The sequence below is a fragment of the Siniperca chuatsi genome, linkage group LG12 (genome assembly GCF_020085105.1).
Source record: "Siniperca chuatsi isolate FFG_IHB_CAS linkage group LG12, ASM2008510v1, whole genome shotgun sequence".
NCBI lineage: Eukaryota > Metazoa > Chordata > Actinopteri > Centrarchiformes > Sinipercidae > Siniperca > Siniperca chuatsi.
In genome coordinates this window covers 19,781,718-19,808,680 of record NC_058053.1, presented here as the reverse complement: position 1 = coordinate 19,808,680, position 26,963 = coordinate 19,781,718, and the positions used below count along the sequence as shown (strand labels likewise).

The 26,963-nt window shown below is 44.2% G+C and overlaps 2 protein-coding genes across 9 annotated transcripts in view; both read left to right on the top strand.

Moving 5' to 3' along the window:
* Positions 1-16,813, top strand: part of si:dkey-100n23.5 (cyclic AMP receptor-like protein A) — a 45,679-nt gene extending 28,866 nt beyond the window's left edge. For 4 of the 7 annotated variants that reach the window (XM_044217172.1, XM_044217174.1, XM_044217170.1 and 1 more), the window contains 2 exons: positions 9,227-9,374; positions 15,094-16,813. In XM_044217172.1, coding sequence (XP_044073107.1) covers positions 9,227-9,374; positions 15,094-15,261 — 316 coding nt within the window. In that variant the 3' untranslated portion in view covers positions 15,262-16,813. Of the gene's footprint in view, positions 1-1,480; positions 4,591-9,226; positions 9,375-15,093 lie in introns of those variants that run through there. The other 3 variants (XM_044217171.1, XM_044217175.1, XM_044217176.1) reach the window with 3 other exon arrangements.
* An 8,668-nt stretch (positions 16,814-25,481) lies between these two features.
* bcor (BCL6 corepressor) overlaps positions 25,482-26,963 on the top strand; it is a 33,558-nt gene continuing 32,076 nt past the window's right edge. For both annotated transcript variants that reach the window (XM_044216371.1, XM_044216370.1), the window contains exon 1: positions 25,482-26,298. The gene's annotated coding sequence lies outside the window, so the exon portion shown is untranslated. The remainder of the gene's footprint in view (positions 26,299-26,963) is intronic.

The window sequence follows — 26,963 nt, the reverse complement described above, 5'->3', positions numbered from 1 at the left end:
GTGTGTGTGTGCACGCACTGCCCGGGCACGACTAGAGTTTTCACAGTCTGCTTCTCACATCGCCTCCCCTGTGTGCTTTATGGTGTGGGTGTGTGTTTGTTTACAAGGCTTGTCTAGATTCCTACTGTGCGCGCTTGTACGCCTGTTTGCATAAATAAGCCCTCTCCTCGGAACCTAGCTACCGATTTCTGTGGCGCGGCTTGATGTGCAAGTGCTCCTCCTGGACAGCCTGCTCGTCTTTTACGAGGACGTTTTTGCTCTCCTTAAACCCCCCACCCCTTTCCCCCCTTTGACACCAAGCGGGGCATCCCCATTTAGTGTCTTTTATTTTCTCTTCTTTAAGGCTTTGTCTAGAAGCCCTAACCTCCAAAGCAAGGCACATGACAGGAGAGCAAGTTGCCTTTGAGCAATCAGGGTTACGTGCCCTGTAGAGGGGTGTTTCAGCACGGACGGCTTGGCCCTGGCGGCAGGGCTTGAACCAGGGATGTGTCTGTAACCTTGAGTTCACCCTGTCGCTCCAGGAGGCTGCTTGCATCCTCCTAGTTATTCTTGGTTTCCCTTGATGCTGCGTGTGGGTTTTGTGGTGTGTATAGGACTATACGTGCTTGCAGGGGATTTTTGTATAGGCTCCCTACAGCGCCTAAGCCCCCCCGCCTTTCTCTGGAGGAGATCTGATTTCCCTGCTCGAGGCAAGCAGCGAGAACAAGACAGTGTGTGCGTGCGTCTGTGTGTGCTTCAGCGCGAGTCTGTGCTTTTGTGTGTGTGTGCACACGCAACCCGCACGCGCAACCCGGGCCAGGCAGACCTTCCCCATCTCCGTTCTGCGCTTTGAAAAACGAGGGAGGAAATCTCAGAGCAGCAGTTATTATTCATCCCTCAAAGCAAACGGGGAGGAGGAGGAGGGAGGGAGGGAGGGATGGATGTTGGGAGGAAGAAAGAGAGAGCCAAACTGGAGGGATGAAGAGGGGTGGGGGGGATACATTAACTCTTATCTCACTGTATTCGGCATTCTGCATCCCAGGATGCGCTCTTTAGCTCTCTCTCTCACTCCTGCTTTCTCTTTCCTTTCTACACTCCCTTCCTTCCGTTCCTCGCCTCTACGCCTCTCGGAATATCTTGCCTTCAGCGCGCAGGGATGTGTGTTTGTGCCTCGGTGTGTGTAGGCTGGTGTGTGTGGTTTGTACAGTATACCCTAATATCTTTTGTGGTGTATTTTGTTTACTTGAACAAGTGAGCTCCTCAGATGCTGAAAGGCAGTATGCAAGGTTCCAACTCTCATCTTTATTTGTCTGTAAGCCTTTTTTATTTATCTATCTCTTCACATTCAATTTACTGTATGAGAGTGGCAGCTTTGGCCTGTTACTAAAATAAGTTTTGAACTTGATATAGTTTGCAGGTATGTGATGTTTTTTCAGATTTGGAGGCAAAACTGTATAATTTCTCCTCCTTTTTGTGTTGCTTTGATCTCTGATCTTTGCAGGAGTTCTTCCAAGACTCCAGGTTTCTGTGATTGGGCTCCAGGGGGTCGCCACAAAAGTCAGGATTAGCTGAATTTGAGTATAATTTCATACACTAACATTTAGCACATAAAGAAGGCACATAGAATGCTCTAATTATCAGTTTGTCAGCTTTTTTTCTTTACTCTTATTTACACACAGATAAAATCCTCGTCAATCAAAGATATCTGTGGTGTCACATGTCATGCTCCTTGAACACCCTGATTGCCTGTATGATAGTTTAGCCTCATGTGGCTGTGTGGCCTAGATATTATTTGGGTGGATATATGACCATGCCTACTGTGTGTGCCCACGTGTGTTGCACTTGTGCTTTTGCATCGCAGGCAGTGATCGGTGTGCAACTGGAGACAGAGAGCCCCGTAGCCATTCGTCTCCCGTTGAGCAGCAGCGGCGCTCTGCTATTCATCCCCATTTAGCGAGACACAGAGCTGGCCTACAGGGCTGTGTGAAGTGCAAACAAACACAGGGCAGGCATCCGCACCGAGGCTGGACACACACACACACACACACACACACCGAGGCTCTAGATTTAATATCGCAGTGGACATATACAGTATATACACAATAATATACATGTTTTTAGAATCAATATGCAGACATAAAATACTCATATTTAAACACACATAGGGTACAGGTATAATGTACGTATATAATATATATATATATATATATACACACACACACACAGACCTATAAGTCCCTATATACATGCAAAGGAGATACTAGATAACCTCCCTCACGTGCACACATTCACAGGCGCATGCAAATACATACACACACGCACACACACACGCACACACACCCCACCCCCACCCCCGCTCTTTCAGGCACGTCTTTAAATATTCATCACTCTGGCTGCTCTGAGAGTGCCGTAAACGCTGCCTCACACTCTAGGGAATCGCTAAAGCCTACTCTATCATCTGCTCTCCCTCCCTCCTCTCTGTTTCTCTCTCTCACACACACACACACACACACACACACAGGCACACACTTCTAGCCACAGCCACTCACAAGGATAAACTCACGTGCACCAACACTCGAAGGCACAGCCAGTGGCATCGGTTGACACACAGACACACGCCGGTACATGAATCGGGCGCACGAAAATACATGCGTGGTGATGTACAATGAACAGATTTTGTATGTGTGTATGTGTGTGTGTTTACTGGCTGCTCCCAGCACAGAGGTTTGAGTGGTGTTGTGTTCCAGGAAACAGGATGTCTCTTTGTTGGGTTTTATTCTGTTGGTGAACGTTAGCCGCTTCGGTCCCCAGGGTCTGTGTTTGCCTCTTTGTCTGTTAGGGTATGTGTGTGGGCACTCGTGCAGGTGTGTGTTTTGTTTCTGCACAATATGCCTGCCCGTTTGTGTGTTTCAGCCTGATTCCAGAAATATTTTCTGAAATGTTCGCACAGAAGGTTGACAAGAAATGTGCATGTGTGTATGTGTGCTGTGCATCGGCTGGTGTGTGTGTATAATGGGAGTCATACCCTTAGCTGTGACAATTGTCCCCATGTTGACTCTGCGATCAAAATAGATCATTCACATATCCATATCTATATCCATAGTTTACAACTCATTACTGCAGATAGTTCACAAGCATTAGAGCTTTATGCACATTTGAGTGGCTGATCACATGTTCTCACTGAACAATGAAAGGCCTATCCTCTGTCTTCACTGCCCTAAAGGCCGTCACACATGCATTATAGACAAGCGAACAACCTTTCAACAAAGTTCTTTAAAAAAAATGTTATTTATAACTTTGTTGCTTAAAATTGTTGAGAGTAAAAACTGCAAAGATCTAATTGTGCTTTGAAGGATTTGGATTCAATAAGTGGATTGTACTTGGTTCAAATTCGATAAAAGGCTATCATGCCCCAAAGCATCATAAAGTATAATTAGACTATAATGAACTGTTTCCTCGTTGTTGTTTCCTAGTCATTTTGGTGTTAGGATTTAGTTTCTCTAATTGGACCTTAATTTAATTTCAGGTGCATTCAAATCATCTTAATAAGCCTAAAAGCTTTGTGAAAACTTCAGGTATGCTGTACAGTGAGTATCACCACAGGTGGTCATACTTTTTTTAAATTCGAGTATATAAATCCCCCCTCTAGTGCACCATAGTTCAGTGATTTTGTCCCATCAAAAATGTATTCTCAAAAATTAATGTTAATATCACATCTCATTGGCTTCAATAAATCGCCTATGTCTTGTCATAGTTGGACGCAGCAAAACATTAAGGGAGTTGAAAAAAGTTGTGACTCGCATTCTGACCTTACACAGAGTTGAGGGATTACACTTGTTTTGGCAGAATTATCCCTTTTAGTCAGAGAAAAGTTCACATTTGCTGTCAGCAGCAGCACTAGGGCCTCGTTTTGGCACCGTGAAGCATGTGATTCGTCTGGAGGAAAAAAGAAAAAGAAGTCAGGCAGTCGGTCGGAGAGGGGAGGAAGTGCGATCGGGGTCAGGATGACTTCTCTGTCTGGTTGCCCTTCACTCTTTTTGAAGGAGTTCACGTCCAAGCTGTTACAGTACAGCTCTGAGGATGTTCAGCACAACAATTATAGGCAGACAAAAAGGTGAACTCTGATAGAGGGAGGAGGGAAATTGATGGCTGGAAAAGTGGTATGGACTGGCAGGGTGGGATATTGGAAGAGATAGTAGAGAGAAAGGATTTTGCACAGAATCTGGAGGCTGAGAGAGAGACGTGTTCAAAGAGACTGAGAGCATGATAGATGGAAGGTCTGAATAAGTGAGCAAGGCTCGGAGACGCTGTGCGAGTACTAATGATTGACTGCATGCTTACAGGTGGTAGCAGACTTAGACTTAAAGCTACATGTATCAGCTTCTATGTATGTATGAGCGTGTGTGTTTATTGTTTATTATTCAATTGTCCATTATTGTTGTCTGTACTGTGCATGTTGTGTTATTTATCAATGCATGTATTGCATTTGTTCCTGAGTCATACAGTATACACAATATCATCCCTGTTGTCCAACACCAGTCAGCCAACTGTGAGACTCAATGACTACACCGCACACACAAACCCTGATAAACACACACACACACACACACACACACACACACACACACACACACAGCAGCTCAGCCAGGCATCGCCCGCAGCCACACTCTCCTTCCCACCACTGCCTCCCTCATTCATCTTTCATTAGCCCGGCTCACACAGGAGAAACAGCCTGCCCCCCCTCCTCACGCCTCCACCCATCTCTCCCTTCTCTCTCTATCTAACCTCTTCGCTCCCCCTCCCCCCCTTGTCTTATCTTGGTTTCTCTCGCACGTAATCTCTTTTGTTTGTCTCGCTCATGTCTTGCAATCTGCCTTTTTGGATATCTCTCCTCCTCTTCTTTCTCTTCCTCACTCTCTGCCTCCTCTGTTTTTTAGTCTTTTCCATTCAGGCTCACTCCTTCAGCCCTTTCCCCTTCTCTCTCTTCCTCTTCCTCCTCTTCCTCCTCCATCGTTCTCGGCCCTTGTTCCCCTTCACAGCCTCACTCTTGCACATTTTCACCTCTTTATCGTGTTCTACTTTGCTCCTCCACTCTCCCTCTGTCCTTCCTGGGCAGTGCTACCCTTTCCTGTCTCTTTCTCCCTCTCTCGCTTGCTCTTTCTTTCGTCCTTTCATTTCGCTCTCCCTCGATGGAGGGGAAAGGCTCTTCGCCTCTAATTGCGGCTGTTCCGTTGCCATGGCGCGTGTTGCTCGGCGCTGTGAGGTGCTGTGTGTGTGTGTGTGTGTGTGTGTGTGTGTGTGTGTGTGTGTGTGTGTGTGGCAGGCAGATGATTGCTTGCTGCCAGCTCTCGTTTCCCGGACGCCGATCGCATTTCTTTGCGGCAGCAGGAAGAAAAAAAAAATGAGACGCCAGAAATAGCCCCCCTTCACACAGACCCACTCACTCTCACCGCTGCGCTGTCAGAGAAACACACACACACACACAGGCAGACGCACACACAAACATACTTCCATTGCATTTCCTCTCCACCTGACATCCTCAATGCATATGACCTAGGTTATATTGTATGGACTCACCTCTACGCACATGTACAGGCAGTGATGTGTGCGTTTATGCATGTCTGCATGTGTCCGACTTCCTCTTTGTGCATGTATGTTTGTGTGTTTCCTGCGTCTCTAAGGAGGTTGTGTGGGGACTCCTGATTTATTTCACCTTTAATGGGAAGTGAAATGAATGTGAGCAGCAGCTGGTCTGGTCCTCGGAGATACAGCAGTAGGCTAACCCAGAAAATAGGCAGCGTTGCTCTAAAATGGTCCTTACTCCGACAAGTGCCAGGACACGCCACTCTACGCTCCACCAGCTGCACTGTTGGTTTTATTTTAAGCTGCATTTAGACATTTAGTTGACACTCAGAATGACCTACAACAGGTAGGTTCTCGTTACAGGTTTGTCTCCAACCTTTGGCCAACCCAACCTGTGGTTTCTTTCCTGTCATAACTTTTCAAAGGGCATATGGAAGGTAAATGGAGAAAGATTACTAGCAAATAAACCTTGCAACCTCGTGCTGCAAAAGAGGATAAGAGAGGATTATAACCAGATTTGTGGATGAATTTCCATAATCATCTTCTCTGCTGTTCACCTGCAGTTCTCACTGGATTTTTAAGGGAAGTAAAAAAAACCAGATCGTAATGATGTGCTTGGTTAGTTTGACAAAGTAAAAGTGCCTCTAACCTGTAATTTAAAGGTGCAGCATTCTTGACATTCACAGAAGGACTGGGCAGTAAACTGAAAATTTACCAAAACTGAAGTCATCTAAAGTCATGTCAGTATGTTCAGTCTATTCATTCCTTCAGACAGTCTGTCATGTGTAGTCTGTTCTCTTAACAAAACCGAAAGCACAATAATGAATCACATCTAACCCTAAGTACAAACAACCAATTACTGTTGGTCAGCAGGTTCTTGTTACCTTTGTGTGGAATCATTTATAACAGAGGAAGTCGAGTGGGCATCGTTCCACCTCACTGTTTTGACAATGTAATCAACTATGAGCACCCAGTAGTCTAAGTCTGATAGAGAAAATGACTCAAATGTTGGAGAAATTACAGTTGGACACATGGATGCAGAGAGCTGGTGCAGAAAAAAAAAGTCGTCATGTGGGCACACTTTGGCTTCTGGAAAGACAATGCTAGAGAGCAAAATCAAGCTAAATGTAAATACTGTCGTAAAGTAGTTGCAGCTTTGAAACACAACCATGTCATATAATATAACGTGTGAATGGCAAAGAAAAAGTAACGACAGAAAATCTTGACAACGGTATGCTTCAGACAAAATGTGTCATTCAAATCTATTTATATTTTTACTTATTTTGATTGTTGCAACATTTGTGAAACAGTATGTTTTTACTTAGATTTTGCCTGAAAGTGTTCTTAACTAACTGAATGTTAAATACATTTTACTCAGTCATAATCCATGATTTTATGTTTACTCTTCAGTGGGAACAGAAAATCTTGAGCTTACTTAGATTTAAAAATATATTTTTTCCTTTATTGTTACTAAGGTAAATATGGCAATTGATCATCACGTGGATTTTAGGTCCTATCGCCCAGCCATAATTCATAGTATTGTCTCATCAGTTGTGATCCCTTTGTATGATTACCCCCAAAGAAACGACACCATGGCTGAAATGATTGGTAGCCTTAACTTCAGTGGTAGTGTTAGTTTCTCACAAATCCACTTACTTCCAATCGCAAATACATTGTTGTTACTTGTTACTTTTCCCTGACACTCAGGTGCTTTTCTTTTCTTAGATTTTGCTTAGATAAATGTGTTGAAAGCAATTTATCTTTCCCTCTTTCATTGACAGAAACACTTAAAGGGATAAGGCTGGGAAAATATTAAAATGTATTTATTACTGCCAACAAATCCCATGTCAAGAGCAAAACTTACTATGAATTTGTCCTTCTAACAAGTATTGCCTGTGTAGCCAAAGTCTCATTTGTTGTCCAAAAGCTTTGAAAACCACATGTATAATCCACACAGTTGGGTGAATATTCCTTCATTATGATGAACATGGGAACTGAAGTTTACTTTTTTGTTTTAGGAAATTACTTAGACTTAAAATAATAATCGAACTATATCTCTATGAACCAAAAGATTTATGCTTAAAAAAACATGATCGCTGTAAGACGTGATTAGGCAATGCATCTGTTGCTAACATTACTGTAAGCAGCTGCTGTCCTTTTTTCAAATTAATGCTATCGGTTTCATTTTTTTCTTTCTCTGGGTGGCTGGAATACACGTAATGGTGTAGTAATAGTGTAACAACACATTATATTCTATAAAACACATTTGATATGTTTTATACAGTGTAGATATCTCGACATTTACATTTGGTTGCTGTTACGCACAAGTGGAAATTTTGATGTAGGTTCCTTATTTGTAGTAGCTTGGATGGTGTCACTATAGCCGCCCAGGCTTTTCTGTTCAGGGATGTCACACTATTGGCAACACTGTTGTTAAGTGATCAATGGGGTGAATAGTTCAAAACACAATGGTAGTGCTATTACCAAAGATTTCAACAAAATCATTATCATTTTAAATAACTGGAGACATGTCTCATTCTCTGACTGTGTCAGTCATGAAGAGATGAGTGGCTGCAGTGTCGCACGTAACTGCTTGTAACCACAATACAACAATGGTTCTTTTCCTCAAATGTCTGGTTTTGTATCTTCCCTGCGGGTCACAAGTAGCTTGGGGATGACTTTTCCGACCCTGAGGTCAACCACGGTGGCCACTTATTTCACTTTGCACGCCCAACCCAGGAACACCGCACGCGCAGAAAACACTGTGAGCTGTGCGCGGTTTGATTCTCTCGCTAATAGATCAATAAAAGACATTAGCGGCAGGCTAACCCAACGACCAGCGCTAATCCAGGGTTAATCCAGGGTTAATGGCTGAGCAGCATCATTCTCAGGGGCAGCCATTAGTTTGCAGCAGCACCACACAATATCAGGTCCCCCTCCTAGTCATGCCCCAGGTTCCCAGAGAGATATGCGCAGGGAGGGGAATTGAAAAGAAAAGACTCGAGGATCGCCCTCATGAGTCAAGATGAAAATGAGATATCCAGACAGATGAAACCGAATGCAAAGAAATGGGAGAGATATCGGAGAAGCGGGAGGCAGTGTGTAGGAAATGTGCACGGAATGAAAAAGAAGGAGAAGATGGGATGGTGAAATTGTGGTCAGGAGAAGCAGGAAACTGAGATGAGAGAAAGGGGAGAGAAGGAGAGGAAGGGAGTTGAGCGCTACACTTCTCTCTGTCCTTGTAAAGTGCTGCGTGCTGTCGAAGCGGCAGCCAAGAATGTGTCAGCCCAGCCGTCTCACGCTGCCTAATGGGCTCTTAAATGCTGATATAAAGCTCACTCGCTCTTTCGCCCCCCCTTTTCCTCTCTCTCTCTCTCTCTCTCACTCTTTTTCTGCCTCTGCCGCTCACTCTCATTACCTCTCCTTCTCACCCTGTCCCTCACTCTGTCACTCACTTGTCCTCTCTTTCTCCCTCTTTCTGTTACTCTATCAACCTCTCTCTGTCTTTCCCCTTTTTTCCTGTTGCTGTCTTTCTACTCCTTCTGACTTGTCCTTCAATTACCTCACCCTCACCCCTGAAGCTCTCTTGCAGGATGTCTCTTTATTTACAACTTTTTCTGTGGATGAACTCAACACTTCTGTCTCTCCCTTTCTCCTTCAACAGGCTCCACAATGCCTTCTACCCACAGGATCCATCCTTCTCTCTCACCCTGTTGCATGTCCTGTCAGCACCACTCCACGGCTTGGCCAATGCCTTTGTCTTTGGCCTGGATAGGGATTGGTGGAGCCTACTGAGCCCTACTGGCATGCAGGTACAGCAACTGCACACACGTACATTTATAGCCCCATTAGCCCCGACATGCAAATCACTACGTAAATTTGCTTGCAATTTAACATGTTGATCATGTCTGATCTGGCCCCAAGTAATTTTTCCTTAAATGTTGCTATGCCAATCTGACTAGGTCGATCCTGGTAACATTTCCATAACACTTCCATCTACATCATGGAGATATTTGTTTGACAACAACACGAAGAGTCTACAGTCATGTTAGCAGCTCTGTTAGTCTGTATTAATGCACAGCAGTGCTTTGGGTTAAATGCTATTTTTAGCATGCTAACATGCGCACAATGACAATGCTAACATGCTGATGTTTAGCAGGTATAATGTTTGCCATGTTTACCATCTTAGTTTAGTGTGTTACCATGCTTACATTTGCTACATAGCACTGAACACAATGTACAGCTGTGACTGATGGGAATGTCATTAGCTTTGCAAGTATTTGGTCATAAATCAAAATATTGGCCGAATGAAAATTTGAATGTGATGGTAGCACTAGATGAAAAGTCAGAGGAATACCAAAGTTGTTAGAATTCATCCTGAGGCGGACCAAATTTGAAGACAATCCATCCAACGATTGTTGAGACATTTTAGTCCAAACCAAAATTTCAGCCTCATGGTGGCGCTAGAGGAAAAGTTAAGGTATTACTAAAGTCGAAAGGCTTCATCCTCTGGGCCCCGTGGACATCTGTATTAAATTTCATGGCAATCCGTCCAATAGTTAACGCGACATTTCACTAAAAAACAAAAATATCAACTTCATGAGGACACTTTCATTAGGATTTATCCTCCTCCATTCAGTTTCATGGCAATCCATTCAATAGCTTTGGAGATATTTCAGTCTGGACCAAAGTGATGGGCCGACTGACAAACATTGCCATCCCTAGAGCCACACCGCTAGCGTAGCCAAAAATGACTTTAACAGATAGATGCAGCCAGCAATGATTCAGATTCCTTGTCTGAAAATGGCTTTATAAACCTTTGATTGCCATCTGTCCTTTGCTTACTCCTGTGAGTGTCACTGGTGGCTGAAGCCTATCCCAGCATACTTTGGGTGAAAGGCCTATGACTGAATGATTTTCCTGTTTTCTCCAGTCCCTGCATGCTTGAAATGTTGTAGAATATTTGGCTATGCTTGTGTGAGGGAGGCTGTCAGTTGTCAGCTTAAGTAGAAACATATTTGGAGACAAATGTTTTACAAGGACTTATGCAAAAACACACTCAGCTCACCACAAGTAGTAGTTGTTGAAGACAGTTGAAGATTCCCCTTCTGCAGTTTTCTAAATCTATTCTGTCAAAGCTGTTTGGTGGATCTGGTGTGAATCTAGTTCTAGCATACTAACACTGCTAATATTGACCATTCTCTGTTTTAGACTCTAAGGCTCTATAAATTAGGTCTGTTTATAATCTGCTGGTGAATTAGGGGCTTAAAAGAATATGCAGATACTGGGGGAGATTGGCTCATTGGGAGGCTTAACCACTCAGTGTTGAGAACCAGACAAAATCAAACAATCATCCAAAATTATTTCCTACTGGGCTTTGCTAACTCTTTTGTATACATTCCATTTAATCTGAATGAACTATCTATATCATTATCAAGGAACTGCGATATCAACATCAATAGGTCTCTGACCGGACTTGTGGACCGTAATTAACGGAAATGGTGAAGCCAGATTTTCCTATTCAAGATGCATAAATTGGCTAATAAGAGCAGCTAGACAACACACTGTTAGTTGTAGCCCTTAAAGTATTTCTAATGCATCTGTATTTCATTATCACTATGTAAGAATGCTGAGTTCAAACAACCCACATACTTCTTATAACTTTAAGTTAACTGATGTGCGAACTCAATCTATTTTTTACCTACATGATTTTAGCCTTCTTCCTAGTAAGAAATAATCACTTCAGAATTTGTAATTAGACTATTTCACTTTCCAAATTGACTGGTACCATCTGTCACAGATGTTCATATACTACCTATACAGGAAATAATTGTTGGGTCTGATACCAAAATCCCCTTATTTTAAGAGTAAAATTGCAAATCACTGACTTTATTTTTTATCTCTTTCTCAAATTGAGCTTTTAAGGAAATGTAATGACGACGAAATTACCAGAGGGATGATGTTTTTTTACAAACCTCATTGGTTGCATTTTAATAAACATCACAATCAGTACAGTTCTCCACAGATTTGTCTCAATCTAGAAACATTGACAGTATCTGCGGATATGAGTTGGAGCTGCTATCGAACCACAAAGAAAAGGATTGTCTGTGGTCTTAGTTCACGCATACACAAACAAACACATACACACGCACACGCACGTTGTCACCTACTTAGTCACCAACCACACTGATAACGGGTCATGAGCATGATGTGGAAGAGTGGAATGTGTGGTATGACCTTCAACCCAAATGTCAGTGTTGCATTGTGGTGAGTCGGGAGAGAGAGACACAGAGAGACAGAAGAGTGAAATGGAATCTCAATGTGTTCGTAAATCACAGAGAAAATGCTGTTTGTGTGTGTCAGGGAGAAAGAGAGAGAAGGTGAGAAAGAAGACGACGGAGAGAGAGAGCGAGAGAGAGAGAGAGAGAGAGAGAGAGAGAGAGAGAGGACGGCGTGTGTGTTCTTGCTCTATCGTGACTAACAGCCGGTTGTTATTCATCCTGGCATGCGACTCCCAGCAGCCCCCACACATCAGGTGTGAGATCGGCGGGGGAGAGGAGGGGTGGGGGGGTGGGGGGGGTGTAACAGCGTCAAAATGTTCCTCCCTCAACGCAACAAATCGGCGCTTTCGTACCAGACCCCCCAACCCTGCCTCCTCTCTCTCTCTCTTTCTGTCTCTCTTGCTGTTTGCCTGTGGTGCATTTACATGCATATAAAAGGATTCACTCAGATGTTTTCAAGTCTGTCTTAATACACTACTCATATGCCACATGTACATTGAAAGAGTTGTCGGTCCCTCCTCATCGTACTTGCCACTAAGAGGGGTCCCCTCATAATGTGACGACAGTGTAAAAAGACATTCCTCGTTCTTATGAGTGGAGGAAAAATACCTGTTCGTGTGTCAGACTTTGAAAACCCTTGGTCTAGTCTGTGGAGATTAACTTGAAATAGTCTATTTAATTTCAAAAGACCTGCACCGGTAGTCTTGTTTCAGATGTTGGAATCACTGCCCACATCTACTATATGTTCAGTGATTCGGTCTGGTGTTCTGGTGCCAACAACAACGGTTTCCTGTGGTTGGAGAAACAGCCGACTAGTTAGAGCTTTAAAGATGGGATTAAAAATGGGGACAGCATATTCTGTCTAGCTAAATTCATGAAAAATAGCGGCAGAAAAATGCAGACAAGAGACTTTTCCCAATAAAGGCTTCATACTCCCACATACTTTTCTCTGCTTTTTTCTGTTCGGTCAGACAGTGACCTTCTTTAAGACCAGTTAGCTTAACTGCCAGTTATGTTTCATACTGCAGTTCAGCAGACTACAAGCATGAGGGAATGGTTTGGCACACAGTGCACTGGAGCACGAGCACTAAATAATAGTGCCCCTTTTGTATTTATTGAATTGAGAATCGAATCGTGATAACAAAAATGAAACCAAAGATTCCCACCCCGTCTTGTTCCTGTGCTAAAAGGCATTCTAAAGTTCAGCTGAAGCTAAATGAGGCTCCAGCAGTCTGAGTTAGTGCAAGAGCCTAGGTTACTACAGTGTACTCAAACCTTGTCTAATTACCTACGTAACCAGATTTCTGTCAGTAACCCGGTTTCTTGTGTGCATGTAAACGTTCTGCTGTCTCTCTGCCTTTGCTTTATGTAGTCCTCCGTTGTTGTTTTTCCTCTCTTTCGTGGCAGTCTTTGACTCTTCTCCTCCTCCCTCTCTCTGCCTATCTCTATGTGTGTCTGTTCCCCTGCTTCCTCTGTTCCCTGTACCCTGTTACAGCATCTCTGGAATTTATCTCTCTCACATTATTTCTTCTGCTCTCCTTTGTGTAGCATCTCCCTCCCACCTGTGTACTCTCCCTCTCGCTCCCTCTCCCCCTCTTCCACTCTTTCCTTCCCTGATATTGATCTGCATTCTAGCCATACAGCTGAACTGCCTGTGGCTCTGCAGTGAGCTCATCTCTCACTACTACTTCTGTGTGTGCGCGAGTGTGCATGCAAGAAAAAGCTGCTCCCAATCCCCATATGTCTCAGTATCACTGCAATCTTAGACTGCGTCCACACTGAGCCAGCTAATTTTGAAAATGCTGGTTATGTATGAAAAAAATGCGTGTCCACACAAGCGTTTATCAAGTCGTTTTTGAAAACATCTCTTCTTTGTTGTCGTATTTCAGCCAGTAAACATTAAAACTGTGCATCGCAGCCCTCATTTATTAATGAGTAGGTGACGCAGCCTGGTTACTCTGCTGAGTCTCAGCCGGTTAAACTTTAAACATTTTGCCCCCTCTTGCTCTCTGTGATCACCTGTGCTGTGTTTTAAAACTGTCGAAATTCACTATTTATTTTTTCTCATTTACATATTTTTCTGTTTCTGTTGTCAGGCAACTGAATGAGTAGTCATTGTATGATTGACTAGTATGACATTTAAAATAAGTGACCAGAGAAAGTTGGAGGTATACAGTCCTCGACCAGGCTTAGATCACTGTTTTCAAAAAGCCCTGTCATCACTAAAGGCGTCAGCATATATAGTTTGTACAACATGTTGTCCGACCACGCTGGAAGGCAAAAGTGTTTATAGTCACACTTGACAGCCACACTTGAAGGTGGAAGTACAAGCCGGCTGTCATAGAGAGGTGGGAGACGCGATATTGTTTGAATCTCCTGGAAGACATTCATAGTATGTTGCACTCAGTTGTTGACATGAAAAGTGACCCTGGCTCCTTTCTCACCTCCACACAGCTGGCCAATCACTTCTTGAAGTGGGTGTGAATGTTGCATTGTCTGATTTGGACACAGCCCCCCTAATCCCACGATAGAATGTAGCGGGGGAAGGCGGTCTTTTCGGAAGCTATTTGACCATCCGACAAGCAGTTCTGACAGCGTATACTGGCCACTTAACGGACTGAAAGTAGCAGGCTCTCTTTTGCTTCTCACAAGCCTGAGGCTTGCGAGCTTGTTTAGCAATAAGCATGTAAATTACATACTTAGCTCTTTTTCCGCTACACTAGTGCCCAACAAAGTAGTTCATGTTCGAGGTATCTCTTATTCAAGTCCTAGTAGTTCCTTAAAGTTATATCATATTGAGTGAGAATTCCATTTTGTTTGAAGTACGGTGCTTTTATATAGTTGAGCGGAGTAGAAAGTGAAAACAACTGTGCTTCAGTTTTCCGAAGGAATCAAAACAAGCATTGATGATCGGTTGTATCCAGGTTGTCGCTCCCACATGTCAGAGGACATTACCATAACGATGAACATTTCTCAATCTCTCCAGGTCGGAGCTGCGATTTTTGATTTTTAAATCGCGTTGGGGAGCACAAAGATGTTATTTGGAGGCATTCTTCACATTTATCAACCCAGGAGACTGTTTTCGAGTGTGCAGAACACCAGCTTAGTGTGAATGGATGGCCAGAACGGAGAAAAAAAGATGCATTCTCAAATTTAGCCGGCTTAGTATGAACATACTCTTTACACCAGGGAAAACAGTGTGTGTTAATTTTAAACGTTGTGTGTGTGTGTGCGTATGTCTGTTTTCTAGCTGGCTCTGCAGTCGCGGCTGTGTGACAGGACTCGGATCGGAGAGTACCACCCTGGGGCGGTGCGCTACACACAAGCTGACCTGGTCGACCTCAGCGATGACGACGACGATGACACCAACGTGCTCTTCTACTCTCCTGACATGACCCTGAAAGACCGAGGGCCCTGAGAGAGAGCTGGAGAGGGGGAGAGAGAGAGAGACAAAAGGGCCGGAGGAAAGGAGCATGAAGGAGGGTCACAGCCAGAGAGAAGCGTAGTGGATTAGAAACTGAGAGGGAGGAACAAGAGGTAGGGAGGGAATGGAAGGAAAGATTGGGTAGACAGTCAGGCAGATAGAAGCCGGAGATGAGCTGTCAGGTTCCGTTATTAATCCCCATCCTTTACTATTTAATATCCTAAAGACACACACACACACATACTGAGCAGAGCTCAGAGCTGCAGCTCCCTGCAATACTACCATCGGAGAGGAACAAGAAAGAAGCGATTCTAAAGATCCTCCTAATGTTAAAGGCATCTACTGCATCCCAAAGGTCTTAAAACGATTTCCCTCTCTCCACTGCCTTCTTGACTTCTGTATTCTGCAGCGTTTTCTGCATACCACAAAAATGACAGAAAAATAACATAAAGGACTGCTGGGAGGCAGTCATAACAAGATGTTTTGCATTCGTAGCAATTACCTTTTCACTTGTGAAAAGCAGTCCTTTTAAAAAGCACCCTGTGTGTAAGATGTGAAAGCATCGACATCCACGCTGAGACAGATAGGGGTACTGAACAATGTTCTGTGTCCGATTGGGGGGGGGTTACATTGGTAATACAGGAGGGGGTTTTAAAAACAGTGAAGATTACTTGGGCAAAAAAGTCCCAAAGCACGAGTGTTGCTTGCAGAGTCTCTCCTTCCTCAGACAGTATTTGTTTTTTCTGTTTTTCTCTTTGCATAAAGTATTACTGTGGTTGCAACTTTCGCACAAGTATTCCTTTTGAAAGGTTGTTTTGTATTTTTAAGAAATACTACATCTGTTTGTTATACTGTATTTATAACAGAGCAATGTACTGTATATATTTAAGCGTACACTCTATTTTTGTAAGTGCCTTGGACTGAAATGTAACGAAAGTGCTTCTCTTGGTCCAAACCTGCTGCTCTCATGTGATAGTGGAGCAGAACCTGAGTCAATACATATAGTCTTATGAACACCTAAAAAAACCAACATGTTATTAGTCAAACATACTCCTGCACACACATAGACAAGTGCCTGTCAAAACAGGTTGGAAAAGATGGCCCACACAGGGCACAGCGGCATAGCAACAGCCTTTGATGGTTCATCATCTCATGGCCCTTGTCATTGGCGCTGAGGGGACATAGCTCAGGTGTGATTGGCAGGATAATAGTCACTTTATATTCAAACTCAGCCTATTTGGTTTTTCCCATATCTAGGTAGTTTCATCACTGTCTGTGCGCGCTGCCGGCTGTCAGCCGCCTCTCTGACACGCTGAACTAATGAACCGACACTTGACCCTTTTACCCTTGAGTTGTTGAACTTTTCTGCTGGGCGTCAATGACACCAGAGTGCAACTGTAGTTTGCAGTTCGCAGAGCCCCACCACTGTATTACACACACACACACACTCGCGCTGTGCCCCTACCCCTCTTTTGGCACTGTTGCTGGTTTTACTTGACTGTGCACTCCATCAAATAAATGAGCAGGAGAGACATATCATAACAAAGCTGAGACTGGGCGTGTTTATTTCATTTTCGCATTGATGCAATCCCTTATGCCACGGCTCTGCCTCCTGTGAAGTGTGTGTGTGTGTGTGTGTGAATGTGCTTTAAGACGTCTTTTAGACCCGAGCTGCTTGAATAATGGATATTAATTATTGGTCGGACCCTGCTGGCCCCTGCCGTGTATCCAAATCTGGTTAACTGGATTTTGATTAATGAAATATGCGCGCCATGTTCTCCAGTAAACCAGACTTTTCCTCCACACACCTACACAACTCTCCCGCAGACGCTTGAACGTTTCGAGCCCCGCACCTCCTCCATATAAAGAGCCCGGGAAATAAGCGAATCTCCCTGTCACGCAAGAAGAATTATTATTCCCCCCTCATATCGTCGCATGCGCCGTAATTGGATACAATTTAACACCCGCGGCCCACGGCCATGTCGGCAGGCGCACTGCCTACTATTAGCTTGCCTCGCCTCGCCACACTATCATTTGTCAGATCTTGTGTTTGTGTGCTCCTGGTGCCTGTGTGTGAGTTTGTGTGCATGTGTGCACGTGCGTGTGGCTCCAGAAACCGGAGCCATTGTTGGAGTCCGGCCATGACCTAGCTGTGACGCACAGAGAAAGAGAGAGGAGAGGAAGAGAGAGGCGACAGCAACAGCAGCCCAGACGCTGAAAAACAAGCTGGAGCCCTGTCACCTCGGAGCGGCCTGATGGCTGTTTCTCGGTCCTCTGCGCAGCTTCCACCGGGAGCCTCGTCTGCTGTTTATTAGAGCCCCAGCAGTATTTACTGTACAGGCGAGGATGTGGTGGCGGAGAAACCCCTCCTAAACTCAGCTCATCCGCCGCTTACAGTAAATATAAGGCTGGAGATGGTTAATGAGGAGATTACAGCCTGCATGAATGATGATGAACTGGAGCTTTACAGGCTTGCCATATATGATTGTAATAATGTGTCGAATTGCCCTCATTTTGTGTGTATATGTCTATATGCAGACATGAAGGAGTGGCATTTGAAACACAAGTTAATTTTATGTTCAAAACACAAACCTTAATATTTTACAGAGATCTAAGATTCAGCCCATGAGCTGCAGCCTCAAATGCTTTTAAAGAATAAGTCTGGTGTTATTCTACACTTTTCGTATTGTCAACAAATCCCATGAGAGACCAAGACCAACAATGCCTTATTTTTCAGGATCTTCCGCCTTCCCTACCCTGTCTGTGGCACACTAAGCCCATTTGTTCCTACTGAAGAAATTAATATTTAAAAACTGGTATCATATATAGTTTTAATTTTTTAAAGGCTCAGTGATTTTCTAAAAATCTGGGCACTGTAGTTTTTAGCAAACGCTACTTAACAATTGTCAAGTCCCCAATAGATGCACACAATAGTGCATTTGTTGGGGACTATTTTCAGACGTGGATTAATACACATTTGGTGCTCTATTGAGTTTTTTGGCAGCAGGATGTGAATGTGGGATTGACTCAAAACTACAGTAGTCATGTTCATTGTAAAGAAGAAACATGTCACCCAGTGCCACAGTGTTGCTCATTGATGTGTTTTTAATCAACAACAACAACAATGGAGGTCTATGGCACAGAGGAATATGATATATCAGACTGTGGATACAGACAATACTTAATAGTGGGATACACTATTCAGATTTTGGTTTTGGTCTTTTCATGGGATTTCTTGACGCTGTGCACAAAAAAACCCAAATACTAGTTTTCAAAGGACTAATGTCCCTGCCCCAAAAGCTCCATGTTCCCCATGTGTCACACAGTTTTTGGTAATTGTAGAGGGGCCCTGTGTCAAAACAAAGCTAGGGCCTAAACAGCAAGTTTTTGCCCTGGGGAATCCAAACCGGTTAATCCTGCCATTCAGTGAGTTCATAAATACACTACAAAATACTAAAAAAGATAACTGCAATGTACAATAAATCCCATAATTATGTTTCAACCCCAGTTACCAGTGTACAAACAAACACAATAAATCACTCACCTACTTCATGTTAATGTAATTATAATGTCAAATTAATGCCGACTTAAAAATCCATGTTTTAACACAACATTTTCAAATGATCAGGTAGTTCTTAATGGCCTTAAATGAAAAGGCAGGTTATGCAAAGAGAAGTGCTTCTAGTAATTCCCCACTCTCCTCTTGCCGCTGACCTTGAACCTGTGATTATTTGCTCAGAGCAGAGCTGAACAAAGCTCCTCAATGTGTGGTGTATACAATGACTCATTTTGAGTCATTGTAAGCACCACGCATACATGAAAACAAAAGTTATCAAAGCTCAACATGTTACAAGTAGGTACAGTGGTGATAATGTTGTGGTTTCCAAAGACCTTTAAAAGCTTATGAGGGGGAGTAATCTAATTGGTTGGCTGCCTGACTTGCCTGAGACCAACATGATTTTACATGACATTTAGTTTATCTGAAATGATGAAAAAAAAAATCATTTGGATATACTTATCTTGGATGCCTCAATTGTGAGTTTCTAATGTGTCTAAAAGTGGCAATGTTTATGCCCCAGCTTGGCAAAATCTAAAATGAGACCAATTTGGCCATTTACTTAAATGTATGCAGAAATGCTCCTTTTCGCTAAATATTGGCCCCCGTACAAATACTGCCTTTTTATGTGGTAGATGCAGCCATTACCCTACATTCAGGGGTCCATTATGAGTCCAACCCTCCCTCCCGCATAAGAAATTTTAACTAGTCACCAACCAAACTCAGTACAATTTTCTGAGTATTTAAAGATCAGCTATATTTTCTGTATATTTTATCTCCCTATATCACGGTCTAAATTAGGACTGCAAGTAACATTTATTTTCATTTTTAATTAATCTGAAATTTCTCAATTAATTGCTTTGACTACAAATAGCCCAGAAAATATTAAATTATCCCTTTTCTACCTATAAACTGTTTCACATTTTAAAAATGTAGTCTGAAAAATACCAGAATCAGCCTTAAAAAACATGTGTAATACTCCCTCAAATTCCCTGATACATTACTGTGGACATGACCTTGGTGGCTATGACCCTGCTTGCATATGCATTTCATGAGAATCGTGTGTGCTTAATGTCCCTTTTTCCCTGCATCCTGTCCAATAATGCTCGCCTGTGCTGCTGCTGCTGCTGTTGCTGCTGCCTGAGCGGAGTGCAGGAGCGAGCGGAGCTTCAAGCGCTGCGATCCGGCCTTGAAAGAGTTAAATTAATCTCTCCCTCTACCCTCTCTCTCTCTCTCTCTCTCTCTCTCTCTCTCTCTCTCTCTCTCTCTCTCAACGCACACACAGGCTGCCACCGCCCCAGATAACAGAGGGGCGCCTCTCCCCAGCCAGCCAGCCAGCCTCCGCTAATCGCAGTGGCAGGAGGGGGGAGTTGAGTGCCGGCGGCCTCTCACAGCGCTGGGCTTTTTATTGACGCTGCCTGCCTGTGTGTGTGTGTGTGTGTGTGTGTGTGTGTGTGTGTGTGACTCTGTGTGTGTGTGTCATCTGTATGTGTGTGCGTGCGTGCAAGGGCTGTGCATGCTTGTGGGTGCGTGTCAGAGCGAGAGAGCTATAAAGAGGCGTGTGTGTGTGTGTGTGTCTCTCTGTCTCCCTCTGTGTATGTGTGCGCGCGCGCTCCCCGCCAGCAGCGGAAAGCAGGGAGAGGCGGGGAACTGGGAGGGTGGGTGGCGAGGTTATGAGCGGAACTCGACAGAGGCCGACAGACGAGAGAGGAGGAGGGGAGGGGAAGGAGGAGGGAGGAGGAGAAGGAGGGGGCTCTCTCTTGTGCTGCGCTGAGAGCCGCCACCGCTTCTCCTTCCTCTCCGATAAGGTTCGTTTGAAGGTTTTAATCTTTATTCTCTAAAAAAAGATATATATATTGAAATGACGCGTGTTCAATGTTTCTGTCCGCGAGGTTTGGCGGGGGCTTTATAATCTCCAAGGTCGGAATAAGAAGTGTGATTGATGGCGCTGATTATCTGTCACGGGCCCACTGATTGATTGCATCGATGAATTTAGCAGCCTATTGATTAGTCTCTCTCTCTCTCTCTCTCTCTCTCTCTCTCTCTCTCTCTCTCTGTGTGTGTGTGTGTGTGTGTGTCTCTCGCGAGCAGCAGTGTTTGGCTCGGAGCCACGCTCGCCCTGCCGCGCCAGGCTGTAATTATCCCCGGTGAGGCCGCGCTAACGCAGCGTGGCGCGCCTGTGGGGAACCGGTTAGCCCTACAACACCGGTGGGGGTGCATGAACGTGCGTGCCCCCCCCCCCGCGCGTGCGTGATGTTGTGTTTGTGTGACACAGAGAGAGAAAATGGTGCTGTGTTGATATTTCAGTAGGCTTTATGAGAGCATTTTCAAGTATACGAACCTTAGAGGTTTGGAGATTCATTTCAGATTTGAAACAATTGATACGCTCACTGTAAAGTCACCATAAATACACAATGAGTCCCCATAAACATAGTTTGAAAATCACCCAGCGCTCCAATAATACCGTGAACAATGCATAATCAGAATGTAAGCTGTGTGTTGAGTTTTTTAAAAGTGTATGTTCAAGTATAGATCTATTGATTGTGCACATGTCCGAGCGAGTGCGTGCTTGTGAGTGTTCAGGCAAGTTTCCGTGCGAGTGTGTGTGTTTGTGACTGTGTGAGTTGCAGTAAGCGATCCATAACGATCTGCAGGTGGATTGTGCTGATTAGTACCGGCTGCTGTGGACTGAGCTGCGTGCAAAGAGCTTCCTGCAATCTGAGCCTGCCGACTGAGAGTACGCGCGCGAGCGCGTGCGTGTGTGTGTGAGTTCAACTTTGTGCTAGCTTGTGTGTTGGCAGTCAGCCCTTTCAAAATGTCTGTCAGAGGAGCTGTGTGTGTGTGTGTGGTTTAGTGTGTGTGTCTCTGTTTTGAGGGCAGCATGTGTATATTTGGTTAAATGTGTGCTGAAGGTGTGTATGTTTATGTGCATGTGAACTTGCCATGAATACATGTGTGTGTGTTTGTCAGGCCACCGCTTCAGTGTCTGATTGCAACACCAGATGGTTGGATCACTGTGACCTCCCAGAGTGCGGCTCCCTCTACATCGGGGTGCATGCTGGTGTGTGTGTGTGTGTGTGTGTGTGTGTGTGTGTGTGTGTTTACGCTGTTCTGGTTTATACAAGACACACACCTATATATACGAATCCCTGTGAAGGCATACAATGACAGTTAGAGGACGGATCACAGATTTAAGCACGTTTTTCGTCACCGCTGTCCAACATGAGTGTTTTCAAAGGCACATGCTGTTCTCAGGCCGGCTTTTCAAACCACAAAGTTCACATACAGTCATAAAAGTGCAGCCATAAAAAGGTTCACTCTGCAGACCTGTTTTCATGTCTCCCTCAGACTCTCAGCATGGGTGTTTTTCTGTATCTACAACTGTGTGTTTTTGTGTTGAGCGTCAAAAAAAAAAAGTTTGCCCTGCGGTTCCTCCAAGCAATATTCATCCTAATCCAGTTTTCCAGTGAGTGATGGAGAGAGCCGTTTGCCTTCTACGCCCTCTGAGTCAGAACAAGAGCAGGAGGGAGAGGTTAACCCGGTGTCGTGTGCTGTGACTTTGCGTGTCTTTCCAACACCCATCTGACCTTTCAACGTGATTATTAGCTGTGCACGAATCTGTTTTTAACTGCTTAAGACCTCAGTATTATAGGAGTTCGTGGTTTTCAGCATTTACAAATGATCTTCCTGACTGACTTCTTGGTGACTTTATATTAAATTGTGGCTTACAACCGAGTAGCTTCTCAGACTGTTTGGAGGCAGATTTGGATCAGGGTGCATCTAAAAACCTCCCTGCTGACAGTTCTGAAAGGAGAGCATCAAATCTCTTTATTGCACAGTATTAACACTAATAATACAAACGGTGAGGGCTTTGGTAGTGGGTAGCAGGTTTACCAGATTGGATCCTACCTGCAAAAATCTGGGCACGGGAAGTGAATGGGACATATGCTAATGTGGCTAAATGTGTAGAGCATGACGCTCGCATTGCCAAAGCTAAAGATGGTGTTATACTTCCAGGGGAAATACATGTTATATCTATAGACAAAAGGACATGTTAGCAGAGCCAAACACAGTGCTGTTTTGACTGCAGAGAGTGCAGGTATGCAGGTCGAATGAGTGCAGACAGTTCTTCGCGCTCCAGCTGCCACTGTGTGACCACAAAAAAAAAAATTAAAAGTGGTTGTGTTGCCTTCTCTCTGTTCATGCCAGCTGTTAACTTCTCATCTTGTGGTCCGCTTCTAAGGAATGCATAGTTCGGAGTCTCAGCTTGCTGAGTTTGATCCACAATTAGTTTGTTGGACCAAAAAGTGTCTAAATCTTTACATGTCCTGAGCCACTTGATGCTGCTCTAAATTTGATCACTATTTTATTAGGATACTGTTGCCTCTTCAAGATCCATTCATATCCATTATGCATGGAGTGGAAATAAACAAAACAACACCACATCATAATAATATGAAATTGTATGTGGCAGTAGGTTTCTTGATCCTTACTTAACAGGCTTTTTTTCCTCTTTTAATTTTTGAGCCTTTTGAAAACATCTCCAGAGTGGATAAATCTGAAAGTGCTGGCCTTGTGTTTAAGTGTGAACGGGGAAAACCACCAGGGCTGTGTGGCAGTACAATTAAGAAGACAACTTTCTGCTGCCTCTAACCCATAACACAATCATTCATTTAAAATCCCAAACCAGCCGATAACACAGCACAGCTGTTGTCATCAACCTGTATTTATGATAATTTTTTGTCAGATGGCTGCGAACATAAAATACTGATTTGATTGACGTCTTGGTGCAGCAGCACTGGAGTTAACACTGGCACGTGTTTGATTGGCAGCACCTTGCCAGATGACGTCACTTTGCAGTCTGGCAAAAGTTGAGCCAGGTTTAACTTTTTTTTTTTGCCAGGTTGTTTTTGTTTGCTTTGTTGTTTTTTTTGCCAGAGCCCTCTGCGTTGGCAGAGAGACTTACATCACTCAACTGAAAAAGTGTTTTTCCAGGCAGGGCTTAAGTAGGTCTGAACGCAGCCTTACTGTAACAACAACTCACTATTTTATGTTCTTTCAGTTGTCTGAAAGACAAAGAAGAAGAAACAAATGTGAGTTTGGCTTTATTAAAACACAGTATAGCTGATCATAAAGAGCAATGGGGGAGAACTGAACAGAGCTTTAACCAGCTGAGACTCAGCAGAGTAACCAGCCTGTTCTGTCCCACTGCTTCTTGGCTGTGACACACAGTTTTGTGGTTTTTCAAACAAAAGAGAACCAATTTCTTGTTAATTAGGCATTTTAGTGTGGATGGAATCTACCATCCTTTTCACCTGTAAACAGTGTTTTCAGATTTAGCCACCTTAGTGTGGATGTGGCCTCAGTTGCTTTGTGGTTTAGTGGCTGTGGTCATAGTGGGCAACTCCCAGTTGAAGTAGAGGGGTGGGGCTGATAAGAGCAAACATGCCAGGCAATTCACCCTGAATTTATTTTAAGTTTAAAGAAAGGCTTTTTAAATTGCTCGTCACAGAAGCTCAGATGCACGATGCAGTTTCCTTGCAGTTTTCGTCCAGAGAGAGAGAGAGAAAGTGGAGTTTTTATTCTGTGCCATGCATGATTACATCCACCCTTCTTCCCTTTCTTCTCATCAAGACCATCTTCCTCTTCTCTCTGCTCACTTCCTTTGTGCGTCTGTCTCCAAACTTTTAGACAGTTTACACTGCAAGATGAGCTTTTTTTAACGTGTCCATATGTGAGTGCTTTGTGAGCTTTGTGTTTGTTTGCGTATGACCGTCTGGTTTAACTCCTACTTTCAACAGCTGTGGCAAATGCAGCCAGACCTTCCATTTCCAAGTCCCCCTCTCTTTTCCTACTCCTACTCTGCTTCTGTCTGTCTGTCTGCTGGCTTTTCTCTCTCTCTTACACACACACACACACACACACACACACACACACATGCACACATGCACACATGCAGGCTCGTGATGCGCACACACCTCAGGCTTGATATTCATAGCCTCCTCCTCCTCCTCCTTCACTTGACATGGGAGCCTTAACAGATGTGCCCCAGCCTTGAGCTGCCTGCCCCCCCAGTGCCTCATGCTTCACACATTTACCTTATCTGTTGGTTTGGGAAAAAAAAAACTAAACTGACATTTAATTTGAATCTGTACTCATAGTCTAAATTTTGTAGACAAAATATGAACAATACCAAAGAAATTGGGGAGCTGAGGTACAAACACAACGCCATTGATTGTACCAGTATTAATAAGATGTACACCCAGTTGGTTACAGTATACATTCTAGCCATCCTCCATTACCTGCACTCAATTCATATAGGTACTGCAAAACATATCTTATATGGGAATATATGTGTGTGTGTTTCTTTGTCTCTCTCTCAACATAACTTTAGATTAAGCATGATTTGTGTGCTTTCCCCTCAGTCAAATGTCATTTTTTTAAAATTACATTTACCTTATTTTGGAAAACGTTTAAAATATTTGCTCCATTATTATTGTTGTTATTATTATTATTACTTCTACTTTATTTGCCTTATTTCTGCTGTTAAAACCTCGCCTATTCCTGTTTTGGAGTTTCAGCGGAGCTTGTGTGTGTATGTGTGCGTGCGTGCGTGCGCGCGCGCGCGCAGCCAGTGCCGTGCGCTGGAGGCTTATGGTAATTGCGGTCTCCCGACTGGCCTTCTGGGTAGAGTCTGCGCGAGTGGGAGTGGAGCGAGTCGCTTGGTCTCGGCAGCGTTCATCCATTCTGTGCGGCACTCCCCGTACAGCTCCGTGCGTCCTCGGTGCAACCGGGGTGTTCTCTACGCTTCTGAAGAAAACGCGGGACGAAAAGCTACACGGAATAACCTTCAGCAAACCTTCCGAGACACGGATTCCGGTGTCGGAGAGGACATGGAGTGACGGTGAGCGGGAGAACGGGGCTTTTTCCGAGGACGGCGTGCTCCGCTGAAACCCAACATGGCGCTGCTGCGAGGTACGGCCGAGCTGAATTAATTTCTCCGCGAGTCCGCCGACCTCGCCACCTGTATCCTTCGGGGGCCCGGGCCGCACGGCGCAGTGGCTCTCCGACTTAAAGGACCTCTTTTTCTTATGTGGATTTCTCTGTATCCTGACGTTTGTTTTTCCTCCGCGCAGGATCTTTTTGTTGCTTTATGGCAACCCAAGTGACATTTGCAGCAGCAAAAAAGTCCGCTTGAAATAAAGGGTTATGGATGAGAGTTGCCTGTAGACAATAGAATAAGGACCGAGAGCTTTATACGTAAAACTTGTTTTGTTTCGTGACAAGTGGGTAACCTGTTAGACACTTTTAGTTGTTTTTTTTTCTTTGGCCGGGATTGTCTGTCTCCAGCAGACAGGACCGTAACTGGGCTACGTACGCACGGATCGCTGTCCTCCTAGTTAACTTGGAAAAACAGGAACAAGGCGTGAGTTGGGGCGCACGGACGACGGCTGGAACTAGCGCAAATTAACCAGGTGAGACAATCAATGACAAATCAAAATGTATTTTCTTTCGCATGTGTCTTTGGCGAGGTGAAATCCCATATGAGGACAGAAAACGCACAGTGCTCTGTTTATTTATCTTTTTAAAAAAAATAATACCACAACGGCTGAGATGCTTTTAAATAATCCAGTGTTTCCATATAGTGTGTTTTAAACCAAAGACAGTCTTCCTGTACTGGTTGACTGTAAACGCAGTAGCCCGGTGTTGTGCGCAGAGACTGGGAGAGGATCGGCCACTTCTAAGAATAGCGCATAGGGTGGTCTTTGTGCGTTTCGGCGGGGCAGTGGCATGTGGTTGATAAATAACACACGCGCACACATAAAGATCCAACCGTGAGCTTGGCCTTATTTTGTCAACTGTCCTGTCAGCCGGACGGAGGCGAGAAGGACGTCCCAGAGATTAACGGGCTTGAAAGTGGCGCCGTCCTCGATGGTGAATATTCAGGCTTTTCGCACTCTGAGTGACTAAGTGTGTTAGTGCCTGTGGGGCGAGGGTGGGAGTGTGTATGTGCGCGTGTGCGTGCGCGCACACGGAGCTTCTGCGCTAAACAAGGTTACGGAATTCAGCCTCGCCCTGCCAAAGGGAAGCGAGCGGTGCTGCTCCGTTTATACACGGTTCAGTTCAGTTGGAGGGCATC